Source organism: Centrocercus urophasianus, unplaced genomic scaffold, assembly GCF_019232065.1.
Source record: "Centrocercus urophasianus isolate 14NV4802_14NV808 unplaced genomic scaffold, USGS_Curo_1.0 seq_22, whole genome shotgun sequence".
Taxonomy (NCBI): Eukaryota; Metazoa; Chordata; class Aves; order Galliformes; family Phasianidae; genus Centrocercus; species Centrocercus urophasianus.
In genome coordinates this window covers 11,283,656-11,299,691 of record NW_024884778.1, presented here as the reverse complement: position 1 = coordinate 11,299,691, position 16,036 = coordinate 11,283,656, and the positions used below count along the sequence as shown (strand labels likewise).

The 16,036-nt window shown below is 43.2% G+C and overlaps 1 protein-coding gene across 1 annotated transcript in view; it reads right to left on the bottom strand.

The window, feature by feature from the left end:
• ARHGEF3 (Rho guanine nucleotide exchange factor 3) overlaps window positions 1-13,315 on the bottom strand; it is a 114,248-nt gene extending 100,933 nt beyond the window's left edge. The window contains exons 1-2 of the mRNA XM_042823436.1: window positions 13,232-13,315; window positions 2,322-2,417 (exon numbers count right to left, since the gene is read on the bottom strand). Of these exons, the coding sequence (XP_042679370.1) occupies window positions 2,322-2,417; window positions 13,232-13,266 (131 nt within the window). The 5' untranslated portion in view covers window positions 13,267-13,315. The remainder of the gene's footprint in view (window positions 1-2,321; window positions 2,418-13,231) is intronic.
• Between the last annotated feature and the right edge of the window lie 2,721 nt (window positions 13,316-16,036).

The window sequence follows — 16,036 nt, the reverse complement described above, 5'->3', positions numbered from 1 at the left end:
ACCACCTGAACCAATGCACCCTGCTTTTAGTGAGCAAAGTATGTAATAAAATCCACACAACTTACATATATTTGGTTACAGCACTTAAGAAAACTTCACAGTATACCAAGTTTTACTGATAGCTTCACCACAAATTTGTTGCATAGTGTTTGTGTCCTGGAGATTAAGAGTATCTGCCTATTGGTCACATTTAAAAATAAAATAGCGTTAAGTTTTTCACAGTTTAGTGATAATTTATACGACAAAAAAAGACCTTTGTCTTCTGGCTGTGAGTGAAAATCAGTCAGCCAGTTACTTCCTCTTTCCTTTGTTTCTAAGGCTCCCGAATATAAGGTCTTATACAAGATCAAAGCCCATTACATGCATTGTAAGTCAGGTTTAAACACTAGAAGAGGCCTTTCCTGGGGCTTTTGCACTGCAAAGACTTTTGTCTTGACTGAATAATTTGGACCATTTGAGGAATCAGAAAATAAAAAATAATAAATGCATGATGCAATAATGATGCAAAACTTCTCTGCATTAGGCTGGTGAGAATAGCATTTACCCAGCTCTAATAGTAAAAAAATCCCCACAAGTAAAAAAAAAAAATTAGACATGTAAGATTTTTCAAAACTTCAAATGTGTTCCATGCAGCCATAGGTGAAATTTTCACCATTATGCTTACTGCAAACAGTGAATGGCTCAGCCACCGAGTACAGAACTCAGGGCAGTGACATCCCGTGTTCCCTTACAGCACGCATCAGGCTGCTATTCAGCTTCCCCAGTCAGAAGCCTAACTAAACAAAATCCACAGATTGCAAACATGATATTTTAACTAATAGGATTTTTCTTTACACGATGAGAAAGTACAAGTAGCATTGCTGGCTCATACGTAGGTTGAAAAGGCTTTTTGAAATATATGAACCACGCCTAAAGTTGGCTTTAATATTCTAAGCTCTTTGGAAATCACCAAAGGCCCCGCAGTTGACACTAGGTGATAATGTGGCTCTTTATACCACTCACCTAACCTAACAGACACACAAATTCTGCTATTTTGCAACTCTTTCTTTGTGGTCAATTAAACATGTAACAAATCAAGCCATTCAATTACTTGAGATGCTCTAATATTTGGTAACATAAATTGTACCCTCCTGCTATTTTAGTCAACATTGCTAAGAACTGCCATGAAGCATTACAAGGAAATGCCATGATGAAAATGAAATCCTATTGCTCAATACCACAAGTAGAATAGAAAACAATATGAGATAAAGGACAGTGCGTATCGAATCTCCACCCCCCAGCGCAGCACAGGGAAAACCTCTCACATTTTCCATATCCTTCTCCTTCACCTGAAGATTTTTTCTGACTCTGAGGATGTTCCAGGAATGGTGATAGAAGTGGGAAAAGTTCTAAAAATGCAATTACTTCCCAAGTGCTATGACTGTGTGCTACCTGAGCACCACATCAATCAAACAAACAAACAAACAAGATTCTGCATTATTTCTTGAAAGGCATCCAGCATGAAGCACAACATTAATTTGCTAGCATTTCTTTGCTTCATTAACAGAAAGAGCTTTTAATGAATATTTCTCAGACTAGAAAAATATATGGGCACCACGTTTTTTTTGTGGTATGAGTTTGCTGTCTATGTGGTAAATAAGCAGTGTAACAAAATCTTAGCTCAGCCCAACAACAGCAAGTAAAATCAGCAGGCTCCCAATAAAGGGTTCCCAGTAACACAGCCAAAATAGCCTCAATGCCCTCCCAGCACAGCTCTGTGCATGACAACACCAAACAAGGTGCTAAAAATTGCAGTCAGTGGCAGTTTTCACAAAGAAATTGTCCTGAAGTGTAAGAGCTTATCACATCTACCACTGAACTTCATTGTTGTTCCTTCGCTATGAATATTTTTGATCAACAGTAGAAACTATTGACGTTTTAATGTCTCCTGGGCCACAATCTCAGGAAACCACAAGCCTGTTTTCTAAACTGTACAGCACTATGGGGGCTACTACTAATAGCAGAGCACAAGCATAGCAACAGCACTGGGAGATTAAGACATTTGCCATATGTGAAAGATTCCACGAGCACAACTGGTGCCCTGTTGAAGTGAACAGGAGTTTTTCCACTGCCCATCCCCCTGACAGTCCCATGGTCATCTGCTAAGAATTCAGAAACAGCAAGAGTTTCTTCCCTCTTTTTCCTTCTATTGTTAAATAATACAAAATAATTAATGTAAACATTTATAACACAAACAATTCTTTAACTTATTTTTTAAAACAAAGTCCCTCCAAATTACCACCCACTAACCTCTCAGAAAATGAGAAGTAAAGCTTCCTTACCAAACTTTTTCTTCTTCCATTCCTCCTCTGGCACACTGGTTTATTAAGGCAGGACTACTCATGGTAAGCGCAGAGCTTTCAGAATTCATTTTTTTTCTACAAAGGTACAACAAAAACAACCACTATTAAAACCTGAATGTAAGTGAAGAATGTGCATTTACTGATTCACTAGAAAACCCCAACCTTAGTACAGACACTTTTAAGACCAAATACACTGCATTTTACTCACTTAAGTAAATCTCCTAAATCAAGGGGATTAATTGGATGAATACACTGAGAAGGATTTGGCAGTTTTGTGAACTTGCTAGTTATGCCAAACTCAACACTGATTGTCTTTTGTTTACTTTTCTGAACGGAGGCCAGCAGAGTTGATGTCAGCAAGCCCCTATCCAGGGCCATGCATAATGTCAGTTATGTTAATTGAGAGCAGCAGTCAGAGCTGGTGTTGTTGTAGAAGGATCCACACAACACTGGGGAGAAAAAATGGATTGTGGATATTTAAAGATCCTTTGAGCATATTCTAACAACTTAAGATCCTTATTTCAGTAGCTTAAGATCATACCTCAGCTGATTTGCAGAAAATTACAATTCACTCACGGTTGAAGTGGCAAAAACAGCACAGATATTCAAACGCTGGCAACAGCAATTCCCAATCTACAGTGCTTCTAAGAGGTTTGTATGGCCAAACACGCTCTGATGAAATGACTCATGTGATAAGAGCCAACCAATCTCTGGATGAACCAGATTAATTTCACACTGAGACACTGCTATGTTTTGGTAACGAGATCCATAACCTTAACAGAAATTCTTACACCTATCTGTGTGGGGTTTTTTTTGCTTTTAAAATAAAGGCAAAAACAGCCTTCTTGAATTTGAGACTCCGAATTTGACTTCACACCTCGTCTCCATTATGATTAAAAAAAAAAACTTCACAAATTAACAGAGAGCAAGTTAAACTGTATATATTAATTAATCTACTAGAACATAGCAAGCACAGCATGTTTTGTGGTTAAGATAGTAGAACCACTGCAAGAAGGTATAAAGAAACATTAGAAAGCTGTTTCAAGCTGCATGGAAACAGGGCCCACAGCCACAGCCAGCAAGGGATGACTACAGCACATGGCCCATCATGGGCACACAGGTTAGGCCAATCTTACAAAACACACACTTGGAAAAGAACATCAGCTTTTGTTTCAGAATTCTGTCCGAGTAGGGGCATATAAGAGCCCCAGCAAGCACACGGCTGGAAAGAAGTCCCCCAAATCAGCAACCTCAATTCAGCCCTGACTGAAATATTAAATTCCATGCCTCTTTAGTCCTCAGTAATGCAGGAAGAAGGCAGTTGTTCTTATAGATATTCTGAAGGAACAATGCAGGAGTCCAGACTTAAGCATCTTCTGCAAAGCTCCTCTCTTTTAGGGAGCAATTTCATGCCAGTTATGCAGTAAGCACATCATCTGCTCTTGTGGTCACCCAAGCTATTAAGACCCAAAGTTCAGAGGAAGATTAAAAGTAGCCCATTCATTTGCAAACTTGGAAGCTGAAAGAATTGTTTCAAAACCACAAGGTTGCCATTCCAGAAAAATAATAAATAAAACACCCCGTGCTGTCACTGGTGAGCTAGCAGCGTACCAGAAGTACAAGTGTTTAATCTATGACTAAGAAAGTATTTTCATCACTCCTTTCTCCACCCTTGAAAGCGAACACTCCACACACAGCTCAGCATTGAGACTTTATTGTTGAAACAGGAATAACAGCAGAGGACAGAAAAAATGATACAAGTTACTATGACTCCAACTACTCTCAGAACAACTGATAATAAAGGTTGACACACATCAAAGAGAAAACGATACACAGAATAAACCCAGTTTGCTCCCTCACTTTCCACAAGGAAAATGAGGTACAGTAACACAGAGAAGAATAGATCTTACCAACTTCCCATGTCCCTCACATTCCCAGTCTAACATCAAAAATCATCAGTAACACTGCACAGCTTCAAGTCCAAATTCACTCCTCAGTCAAACACGTGAAGGCCCAGCAGCCTCCTGGTACCAGAGCAGATGGACACCCTTCCTCAGCTGTCACCAGCAGGAGGATGGGAAACATCGCTGTGCCCAGCGGCCCCTCCTGCAGTGAGCAGCCAGGCGCTGCCCCAGCGTGGGAGCAGGCAGCACAGAGCATCCCAGCACGACACCCCTGCCCACTGCAGCAGGAACCCCCGCCATCCTCTGCGCCTTCCGCCTGCACCAGCCAGCTCTTGCAAACCATGCTTTCCTCCCCGCTGCCATGGGAGCTGGAGGAGCTCGCTGCAGCCCCGGCACCGGGCACCTACTGGCACTGCCATGCAGCAGCACTTCTTCGCGCCTCAGAGGTCAACAGCCAGGAGTCAGACCGGCTTCTGCAAAATAATCAGCGATTCTTTGTGCTATGCTGAAACAGGCCCGCACAGGCCCTAGTTCAGCCTTTACCAGGAGCAGCAGGTAATTAAACAGCTGATCTCCACATCCCTGACAAGTTTATGGCCATGTCGAATACCAGAAGTTTTTTAGGTTCTAAGACAAATGGAAAACTTGTACTTATCTGCAATTTCCAAGGCCATAAGCATCAAATATCACTACTACTTCTCTGTCATTTCCACAAAGAATTCTCAGCCTGCAGGGTCTATCCTGACTTGCTGCTGCACCAGGCACTACTCTGAGACTCTCTTGAGAAGAAATAACTATTTTTAAAATAAAAACACAATCTTTCTATTATAGGATACAGAAGAAGATATATTTCACAAAACATCATGAATATTTAAATTTGAACTGCACAAAATAAAAGCTAACACTGGCAAAATGGAATTTTGTTTAGAATATACTGTTTTATTATTCAGTCAGAGCATTAAAAGTAAACCCAGAAATGAACTCCCACATAATGACATCCCAAAAAATTAAGCTCAATTCAAGAAGCAAAGGAACAGAGTTAAGGGGGGAAAAAAGCAACAATATACTGTTCATAGGTGCTTCTTTCTGTATCACCATCCACCACTTGTTTGGACTTGCACTTTGTGGCACAGGCACTACACATGATGAAACTTGAAGAAGGAAAGTAAATCTATCATCTTCCCCCTTCCTAACATGAAGCCAGGTGCCAAAGCAAGTCAGTAAATATCAGTTTAAGAAACTCTGCTAAAGAGTTCTGTTCTGTTTATCTGTTTGCACACTGAGAATTGACTATTGCAGATAACCCACACGCACTTTAACTAAGTGTTGTCCTGGAGATCGTGCTCTGATTTAATAGGAGGAAGTGGGCAAAAGGCAATTCCAGAATGAAAACAGAGGAAAACAATGTCAAAGACTTTATTTATAGCAGCTATGTTTAACAGCACTGTCACTATCTTACTGAGGCAACAGCCTTGAAGAAACATCCATCCTGCCTGTCAAGGGATACCACAAATGTAGCATACCTACCCTAGGACCATACCAGAACACCCTGTAAGAAGCATGCAACCCCAAATTCTCTTTGGAGTTGTCTCCACAAAGAAAAGCATTTATCTTTCATGAAAAATCACCAGTTTGGAATGCTGACACATTTGCAGTCCACCTGCCTTACAGAGGATTCTTATGACACATAATTGCAGAGAAAAGTCTAGCAGGGGTAAGCCATTGGCTCAAGAGTGGAAAAGCATTAAATTTAAATATACTTCCATGCTTATATGTTAGATTTTATTCTGGAAATTCTGCAATTCCCCCTAAATGGCCAAAAATAAAGGAGAAAAGATAGAAGGGATCTGGTATAACACCATATACAAGTCTCCAATCCAAACACCTGCACAGATCAGCACTGCAGGATCATTTGAGCAGTAAAGATGAGAAGGTTCAACAAGTGTTGAAACCAAAACGTTTCTTAGGCTCCAACTAGCCTGTAATGGGAGAAATAGCATTTAATCTGTCTAATCACTTCCCCCTACACAAAGCCCATTTTCCTTCTTTGCTTCTGTTACGAAGTGAATCGTTGACCCACAGGATAAAAGCCTTTTTGCACTCCCTGTTCGTACCTCTGGGCAAGTAAGACACAGCGTGGTAGTTAAAGTATCCCTCAACTGCTATTCATTCCAGAATAACACAAATATCTTCCTATAAAACCTGTTCCCACAGCTCCTTACCTCCACCAGAATGCTATCCTTGTTGATGCAGTATCTTGTTATACTTGGCTGATAAAAACTCCCTAAAAAGTTTCACTGAACCCTAAGGCAGGAAAAGCGAGTTCTCCCTTTGAGGAGAAAGGTGACAGCAGACAGTAATGTGCATCTACTGCAAAGAGGACTCGGCGTTACCAGCACTCTCTCAAACTGATGTCTTGAACAAGAGAGTACTAATTAGCTAGTGTGCATCACAGCACCTTGAATTTTAAAGAGATGATGTTCCAAGCCCTTAGAAAGCTGCACGGAGGTTTCATTTCTAGTAACAAGTGCATTTACTATTCTACTGTTTTTTGCAAAGTCACATCTCCAGGCACACAGTATCACACCTAGACAGCACTCAGCTGCTAACCAGGAGATTGCCTTTGGCAAACAGCTCATTGAAGGGCTGACTGCAACTTCAAAATGAGCTTCATTATTCAACTGCATACCAACGAGTACCAAAACCAACCCTTTATGGTTGGCTTTTCTGATGTGTTCAGATACTGCCGTTGCCAAGAACTTGTTATCACTGAAGCACACTTCAGTCAAACCAGAGTGAGAACTCCAGAAGCACGTGAGCAGCATTTCTCCTGCCTACAACTGGGAGCAGCAGGCAGTCTGAGAAACTTCCCACTGCAGAGCCACTCCAACCCGAGCCTAGCATACCTATCACATGCACACAGTGTGCTTATTTCATGTGCATTTTGACCTCAACAAACACATTGCACGCCATTACTTAGCTTTAAGACTTTAAAAACACACGTGACTCCCTGAAGGAGAAGGTCTGGGAGGACCTTTTTGAAAACATATTTTTTAAAAGGCTTTTATTCCCCTCCTAAGCATCTCATTAAATGCCATCCACTACTGTTCTCTTCAGAAGAGGAGATAAGCTTTATACAAAAGTGTATATACAAAGATATTTGGAAGATTTTCTGTGGTGGAAGTAACTCAGAGAACTGCACGCACTGCACGTAACTCTTCAGTCTGTATTTGGTGGTTCCATTACAACTCTCCAAATGATAGAGAAGTTCTAACATAATATAACTCTTCCCTGACTTGCAGCAAGCACTGAGTCTGGCTCCCTCCCCACACACCCCCATTTGCTCTAGGCAGGCAGACATTCTATTCAGGCTTACGTAAAAGATAGCATTTACTTTTGAAACAGCAAGTTTCAGCACAAAGTCGACTGAAAGCTACAGAACAACAATAATATACAACAAACACAAATTCACACCAGGCTGAAGCCAGAACACAGATACATACAGCGTTCTATGCTGCAGAAATAAAACCTACTGCGAGGTGCTGTTCCCAACAGGACTAGTCCTTTATTCTACCAAGCTTTCATTCTTTTCTCCCTCAAAAAAGCCAAAAGAAAAGAAAAATGTTTACAACTCATCTCAGATCACCTTCAAAGAAACTGCATGGAGAAATTTACCGTCATTGAAAAGAGAATGTTGCTGCAACACAGATGTCTCTCAGAACTGTTAAAATATACTAATACATAGAGACACCAACACCAGGAAAACCAGGATCAGGTATGTGCACAATGCTAGATTCCCAAAATAGGAACACAGATTTTCCTGAGCTGGTTACTGCTGTGAAAAATAAGTTATGGAAGAATTCAGGCTGCTGGTTTAATTTATTCTGCATAGCAGCAGATTTTGCTAACAATGTCTATCAGTAGGGAAAAAAAAGAAGAGCAAGGACTCACCCTATTCTCTCTGACCTGCAAAGCCATCAGGAGCTGGACTCTGAGCAACTTTAACAGCCTGGGGGCAAAGAGGGAACTCCTGGCAGCTTTGCTGTCACTTTACGGATGGCAATCGAAAGTTGTACCAATAAAGAAAAGGAATTCTTCAATGTTTCAGTGCTCAGTGTCTTTGTAACCCACAACTAAACCTCTCATACCTGTTCACATAAAAACTCCAACATAAAGAAATTCCAAAGATTGGAACAGAACATTTTCAACAGAAGGTTTAAAATGCAGAAGGCGCGCACAGAATTACAAACCATACAAGCACTAAGGTTGGAAAGACCACTCAGACCACCTGGTCCAACCACCGACCCACCACAAACATACCACACTCAGCGCTGCATCCTTCTGAGAAGAAACTTTTCTTAATATTGTTGTGCAGAATTCACAGAGCACAAAGTGCTGCATTCTAGTGAACAGAGATCAAAGAATTTCATGCCACTGCTGTTACAAATGTCACAGTGAAAAGAGCTTGCTTCTCTACAGACCAAAAGATCCAGTTCCTAATACTTCAAGCACCGGGCTTCAGCACCAGGCACTGAACAAAACAATCTATCCATTCCATCAACGAGCAAGAAGAATCCTCCACCACTATTTCTCTGCCCTTTTCCCCTTCCCAGGTTTTTTTTATCTCCCTCTTTCCCCTTTCCAAGTTGTTTTTTTTTTTTTTTTTTTTTTTTTTTAATTTCTTGTCGACAAAGCAAGCAAACAAAGCACAACATCGTCATTCTGCTGCAGATTTATTGTCAGTCTGTTTACAAAGAAAAGAGGCAAAAATTTGCACTGATTTGGTTCATATATTACAATTCCAAATGTGAATCCAACTGCTTTCATGCTAAACTTTCTGCTTTGTGTTTTGCATTTGACACTATGCAGCAAAACAATGTTGAAAAGCTCTTTCCAAAGATTAGCAGTATTTATGTTCCCAATTCAGTGACTCATGCAGCAAGCGATTCCTGAGATGAATTTAACTCTATCCACCTCAAATGTCCGAATTTGAGAGCAAACACAAAGTGCTTATGCAGAAGACACAACAATGGCAAAGATTTTATCTATGACAATTATTTTATCTATTTATTTTTTTTAATCTGTGGACAAGCTATTCCCAGAAATCACTATGTGATGTTCCTGTAAAGAATACTGCACGTTACAAAGCTATACAGACAGCAAAATAAGTAGCATATTTAGCTATAAACAAAGCTAAATAAATTTATTTAAGGGACGATTTATTAAATAAAAAGAAGAGAAATTTCCTGAAGCTTGCATTGAAGGAAAGTATTTTTTCCCCATAGGAACAGCAGACTGAGACAAAAAGAAAGAACACATTCAGTGTGCAGTGGCCCAGCGTCAAAGCAGCGCAACTGCTGCCACATGTTTTCATGTTCTTCACTTCCTTTCAAAATATTACAGCCTCTCACAATAAAACGGTCTGTTCTCATTTTTTGTTTTTGTTTAATTGAGAATAAAAGCTGAGTGAAACAGGATCAGAGTTGATATGAGCACAACTTCTCCCTTTAATCACAGTGATCGTTTCCAGGGAACAGTAACGTGTTTAAATTTTATCTGCCTGGAAGGGCATCAGGTCTTCTCCCTAACATTAAAACTATCATCCTGTCAGCCTATCCTACTGTCTTAATAATCATGGTTGTCCAATTCAAGATTGCTGCACACTTCCATGTCACTGAAGTTTGTCAAGTTGCCTTTTTTTTTTTTTTTTTTTTTTTTTTTACTATTTAGTAAATTTATTAACATCAGGCAAAAGCTGCACTAAAATTACTTTTTCAGCCTTTAGTGTTTTTTACCCATGTTGCTAAGCATGCTTCATAGTCAAAGCTACATAGGAGAGCTTGCAAGATTATCTTTCCACATAGTAATCTACTTGCTTGAGGGGATTTGTTCTAGGTTATTAATTATGTATCTGTGGAGCATCAACAAGAAGCTAATTTTGATAGCAACTATTAATGTAGGCAAAATATTTCAAGGCTTAGACTCAGATAAGATCTTTGCTATCCACAGTGCAATACCAGATTCAGGATGCACCCAGCAAAGGCTGATGGCTCTCAGTGCTGGGCTGTGGGCAATACACACGTGCCTCTCACCTCTCCCAGCTACAGGGCAGGATCCTTCAATTAAGGCCACACATAAGCAGAAGCTGCCAGTCACCCTTAATGCATGCAGTGCCCAAACAATTGGCCTTTGTCATCTTCAGAACAAAGGTGACAGTCAAGACAGAACCTTCTGGGACAATACTAACTGGACACATTGAAATAGTTGAAATAAAAGCAGTAGAATTGATACGCTAGAGATAGACACAACAGGCGTGCTCTTCTCGGAGTTATTTTTTTTCTCCTGAAAATTTACTGTAGGCAAATGCTGAAGTGTTAAAAGTAAATAGATGTACAAGTAGAATGCCTGAGAGATGAGACCAGCACAGCAGCTGCTCTTGGTTCTGCTGAAACCACTCAAGTCCTGATAGAGACTGACAGCTTTCCAAGTTTCTGCAAGCTTTGGTGCTACAAAAGCCAGCAAACCTTTGTGAAGGCAAGTTGTACCACATACTGATTTCACCTGCAGAGCTACAAAGGTACGGCATGGCTGTGAGGACAATTAATCCCATGTAAAAAGGAGAATCAATAACAGCACAGGGAACCTTTCTATGTATGTAAAGTTTCTATTTATATTTGTAACAGCTGGATGTGAAAAGCAAAAGCCAGCCTTCCAATGGAAAGAACACGAAGCTTGTTACTCAGTTTAATAATTCAGGAGGAGATGGCTGGATGTCACTACAGGCCATGCCTTCAAGGGCCTCCTTCAGCAGCAGCCTGTATGAAGCACAAACCACTTCCAGGTAACTCAGCCCTACTTGCAGTGCACTCGCTCAGGTTTGGAAGCCCTAGGCTACCCATCACACATGTGATCAGGAAGAACTAAATAAACCTGCATGAAGTGGTGTTTAGATGATAACAGCCCAACTCACCAGCACACCAACTGCTGCAGTGTTCACAGCTGGGTTCAGCACAGGATTCAGCACCTGCAACTCAAACGCTGTTTACATTTCCAGTATATCACTTCATGTTGTTCACAGCTGTCAGTGCTTACAGTTCCACAGTGTATCACCTCATGTTCAGCCCTGGTTGACATGGGAATGTAGATGGGAAAACACTTGGTGTTTGTTTTTACATCCTCTCTGTTACATTCAGGCCATCACAACTACATGCTACATAGCTATTTAGTTCAGAATTCCAGCTATTACATTGGTTTTATTTTTTAAGTGCACTACCACAGTATTGGACCACAGACCACTGCAGTATACTTAGCAAGTCCTTGATTTTCCAGTCACATACATGACGACATTATAACAGCTCTCCATGCTCTGACAGGCTTGCAGGCCGCGGCCATTGTTTCATTCCTGACACCACAGACAGCTGAAATCCACAGCAGCCCTTACAGCTCGAGAGGTAGCACTGACTGAAGAACCAAAGAGCTTCGTAGGACCTGGATAGATGGAGATCACCTTTTTCCAGCCAGTAAGCACAGACGCAAACATCAGACCGTCAACACTTCTCTTTGTGTAGTAAATTCAAGTACTTTTGCCTGTTTTAACCTCTTTTTCCAACACAGCTCTGCTCTGAATTTTCCAAATTGTTAAGGACCAGAACAACTCCTCAAAGTACAGAAGCTATCTGTCACACTTCAGTGAGCTTTCAATGTTTATATCCTCAATTAATAAGTAACTAAATAAATAAAATAAAGAGACTGATATAACAAACAGAAATAAATTTGACAAGTCAACAGCATTCAACACCCCGAGTCCTGCAGCCCCCCGTTACGCACACCTGTAACTTCAAAGGGAACAAAGTGGCAGATCTGAAGATGTTTCTCAATTTGCACACGGCCTTTTCCTGAGCACGAGATGTCAGAACGATGCACGCACACAAAGCGCTCCACATGGATTCCGAATGCATCTATCACAGATTCCTCCACACAACGCTGGTGTTTCTTCAGAGGAATTGCTCAAAAACTTAAAATACCAACAGTGTGCAAATACAACCCTAGCATACCCAGAATTTAAGAGGTCAGTTGGCTTAAATATCAGAAGACAAAGATCTAACGTGGGAAAAAAAAGCTCCTGTATCAATATTGAGAATACAGAGTTCAAACGAACGAAGTGAGCGCCAGCAGGTAGCACTCACTGGTGTCAGGTCGTGCACAGCCAGACAAAGCAGACTTGTTGAAGGACAGGCGCTGCGACGCCGGCCGCTGCCCGCCCCGCACCACGCGCGTCCCCGCAGCTCGGGGCGGCGCCGGAACGGCCACGGTGCGCGGGGGCAGGCAGGGCAGAGCAGGGCAAGGCGCGGGGGTCACGAGCCCGGACACCCTGCGCAGCGGTACGTGCGGCTCTGACGGGAAACTAAAAAGAGAGTTCTGTTCGGAACAATAAAGCGTTTCGTTTGGTAGAATCGGGTAATAAATACCAACTGAAAGCGCGCCAGGCGATTTATAAACATTTCAGAAAGTCAACGCCAAGACGGGCCGAGCACAGTGACAGAGCACGGCACGGCGCGCGCTCCCCGCAGCGGTTCCACGCGCCGCTCACCTCCCCGCTCCGAAAGCTGCCGCACCGCTATGGACATTTTAGCTCCGGCCGCTTCCTAACCCTGCGGCTCCTCCTACGCCAAACGCGAGTTCTGCGCGGACACACGGCACCAGCCCGGCGACCGGCCGCGTTAGCAGAGCTCTGGCACGGCGCAGACAGATCCTCCGAGTGCCGGAGGGCGAAGGAACGTCCTCTGCCCGTTGACAAGCGTGGCACGCAGCACCAGACCGCACGGCCGCCGCGCGCAGCCTCACCGCGCCTTCACACACGCGGCCCCGCACCGCCGCCCGCCCCTCCCGCCTCGGCGGGAGACGGACCTCCTTCCCCCACGAAGCACGACGCAGCGGCTGAGGGCAGCCCCCGGGTGCCTCTCCCGCTCCGCAGGGGCACCTTACCGAGCACCCTCCGGCTCTTCCCCGGCTCCCGGCATGCGGCCCACGGAGCTGACAGCTCGGCCGGGACTCCGTGCCTAGTCGGGCCGCGGCCGGCGGCGCGAGGATCGGGCGGGGCTGTCAGGGCGGCGCGGGGAGGAGACACGCGGGCCGCTCCGCCCGCCGCCCCCAGAGCCCGCCCCGCTCCCCCGCCCCGCTCCGCCCCGCAGCGCTGCTTCCCGCCTCCCCGCGGGGCTGACGGCGAGAGAGCCGCTGCCGGTAGGGCGACAGCCCGGGGGAAACTCGCGGGCGCTAACGGGGACGCGTGCTGCGGCAGAAAGAGTCACGGCATCCATGAGGTTGGATCACCAAGATCATCCAGTCCAGCCAGCCAGTACTGCCTGCTGTGCCACATCTGCAGGGCGCCCGAACACCTCCGGGGACGGTGACACCGTCACGACTGGGCAGCTGTGCCCATAAAGCACCAAGACGTGCTGAAAACGGTGTTTGTCGTACGCTGGCAAACCTACATTCAGTAACAAGTCTATGGACGCTACTTCAGTGCAGCAACAATCACCTAATGCGAACGCAAATGAAATAAAGATGCTCGGTCTTTTTCAACAGCGGAACTGCCAACACAGAGCAGCCGATGGGAAAGGAATGATGGACAAAAAATAGCTAACCGCCTTCTGCAGCCCAGAGGCACCAGAAATATATTACAATAGAATAACTTAACCTTCCAGTTGTTTCAGAGAGCTGAGTCTAAGAAGGCAGAATGGACATCAGACCTAGTTTATTTTTAAGTAGATGTCTTCAATTCCATTTGATTTCTTCAGATTGGGATACTAACCTGAACTCCACTTCAAAACAGTCTGAGAATACTCAGGAATCAAAGTTCACATGTAAAGACGTTGGTACTTATGGTGCTCTGAAACACTCTTTTTAAATTACAGGCAATTCAGCTCGAAATCAACCACCCAGATCCCACAGTATTCTTAAACAAAACATTACTCTGGCATATATTTTGGTACTAAGCACAGCCTGTTCTGTTACTCAGCTTTTTGAAATAAAGACTGGAGAAATTTGGTACATCTACTAAAAAAATGACTGAACTTAATTTCTCCTTTGGATTTAGTTGGAGTACAGTTGGTACAGCCACTATGAGATAAGCTACACGCAGTTCACCCATTGGCTTAGCCTGTAAGAGCTCTGTGTGTCAGGCCTACACCCATTTTCTGTTCTTTTCCATGGTACCAGAAGCCAGTTAAAAGTAATTGTTCACTGCAATTTCTTTTTTTCCATCATTCCTAAAGCAGCAATCCACATAAACTAATCAGGTGTGTGAGGACTTAGCACTTATCTGGCCCTGTGGCAAAGTTACCTATACAGGGAATTACAGTTCTATGAGCAAAATCTGCCTCACAGCAAGACGAACATAATTGGCAGAATGCAGCAACCTCTGGGGCTGCTTAGGTCTGGTTGTCTGTGGTGGATTCCTGAAACCTCAGATCTTCATCACAACAGCCGCCAGGAGAACTAGAGAGCAACCATCCTGCTCCCTGCTCCTGGGTGCCCAAAGGCAGCACTGTGACTGGCAGCACGTGTATGTCCACCTCTCATTCAGGACTCAGTAAGGCTGTAAAGGAGAGCAACATTTGGTATTCATTATCAGGAAATGGGAAGAGATACTCTGTTTAGAGACAACTCTTCTGTCTATGTGCCCTCAACATTTCTACTTACACAATAATCTAACTGATCTCATCCAGATCAGCTGACAATGCTGTCCAGGGAGATATAATGCTTTTTTGCTTATTAGTAGTAATTTGTAATTCCTGTTTTTGAGGATGATTAACCCTATGACACAATATGCAGTTGTCTTTTAGCCTTTTTAGAGTATAAAACTGTATTTATTAAGCAAAATACTGTGTTAAATGAATTGTTACTTCAGTCCGAAAGCTTGTCCTAAAATACAGCAACATTTAAGAGTTATACTTTAAAAAGATAATAACAATCTTTGTTATTAAAGAAGCCAACTTATGGTGAGGGCAGCAATTTTCAAATACACACATTTCCCAGGCATAAAGGCAGCCTAAGCAGAGGGTCAAGTTCAGCAGTGAGAATCCTGCCTTGTTTTCCTGATCCCCGTAACTATTATTCTCACTCCACCCTCAGTGGCTGTGCGTCGTCCAACTGCTATCCTGCAGAGAGATGGTGGTTTCCTTCCTAACACCAAAGTCACACCTTGGCATATTTGCAAAAGCTACAGCAGAGCAGGCAGTTTCCTTTCTGCTGATGAATAACAACTTTTACGGGAACATTCTCCACAGCAGACATTTAAAGACAAGCAGGTTTAACACTATTCTCACTTCTAATTATTCTGAAATTGGTATGATGTAACTGACAGCAATGAACTCACTCCTTTCATCAAAATGATAAAGGAGTGATTCTTGCAAACCAGGCTCATATCAGGCAAAAGTTTATCTGGAAGTGGGGCTTGAAATAGGCCCCTGTCGAGTTGTGTATGGTCACAAGGCTGCCCTAACTCGCCCTTCGGTCCCCTACTGCAGAGGAAATAAAATCCATGGCTTACATCCACCCCATGCCTGTCTCCTCCTCCTGCAGTTCTTCCTGCACTTCTGCTGCTCTTTGCCTGTCACAGAACTTGGCTGGGGTGTAAAACAGTGCCCAGGTGACTGTTCTACCACGTGGATTGTTGCAAAATGGCAAAAGCTGCTATCTCTAATGAAACATGCTGGCTGCCTACAGGCTGTTGAAAGAAACACCATTATGGCTCAAGACTAAGATACAAATCCCTTGTTCTATCCTCAT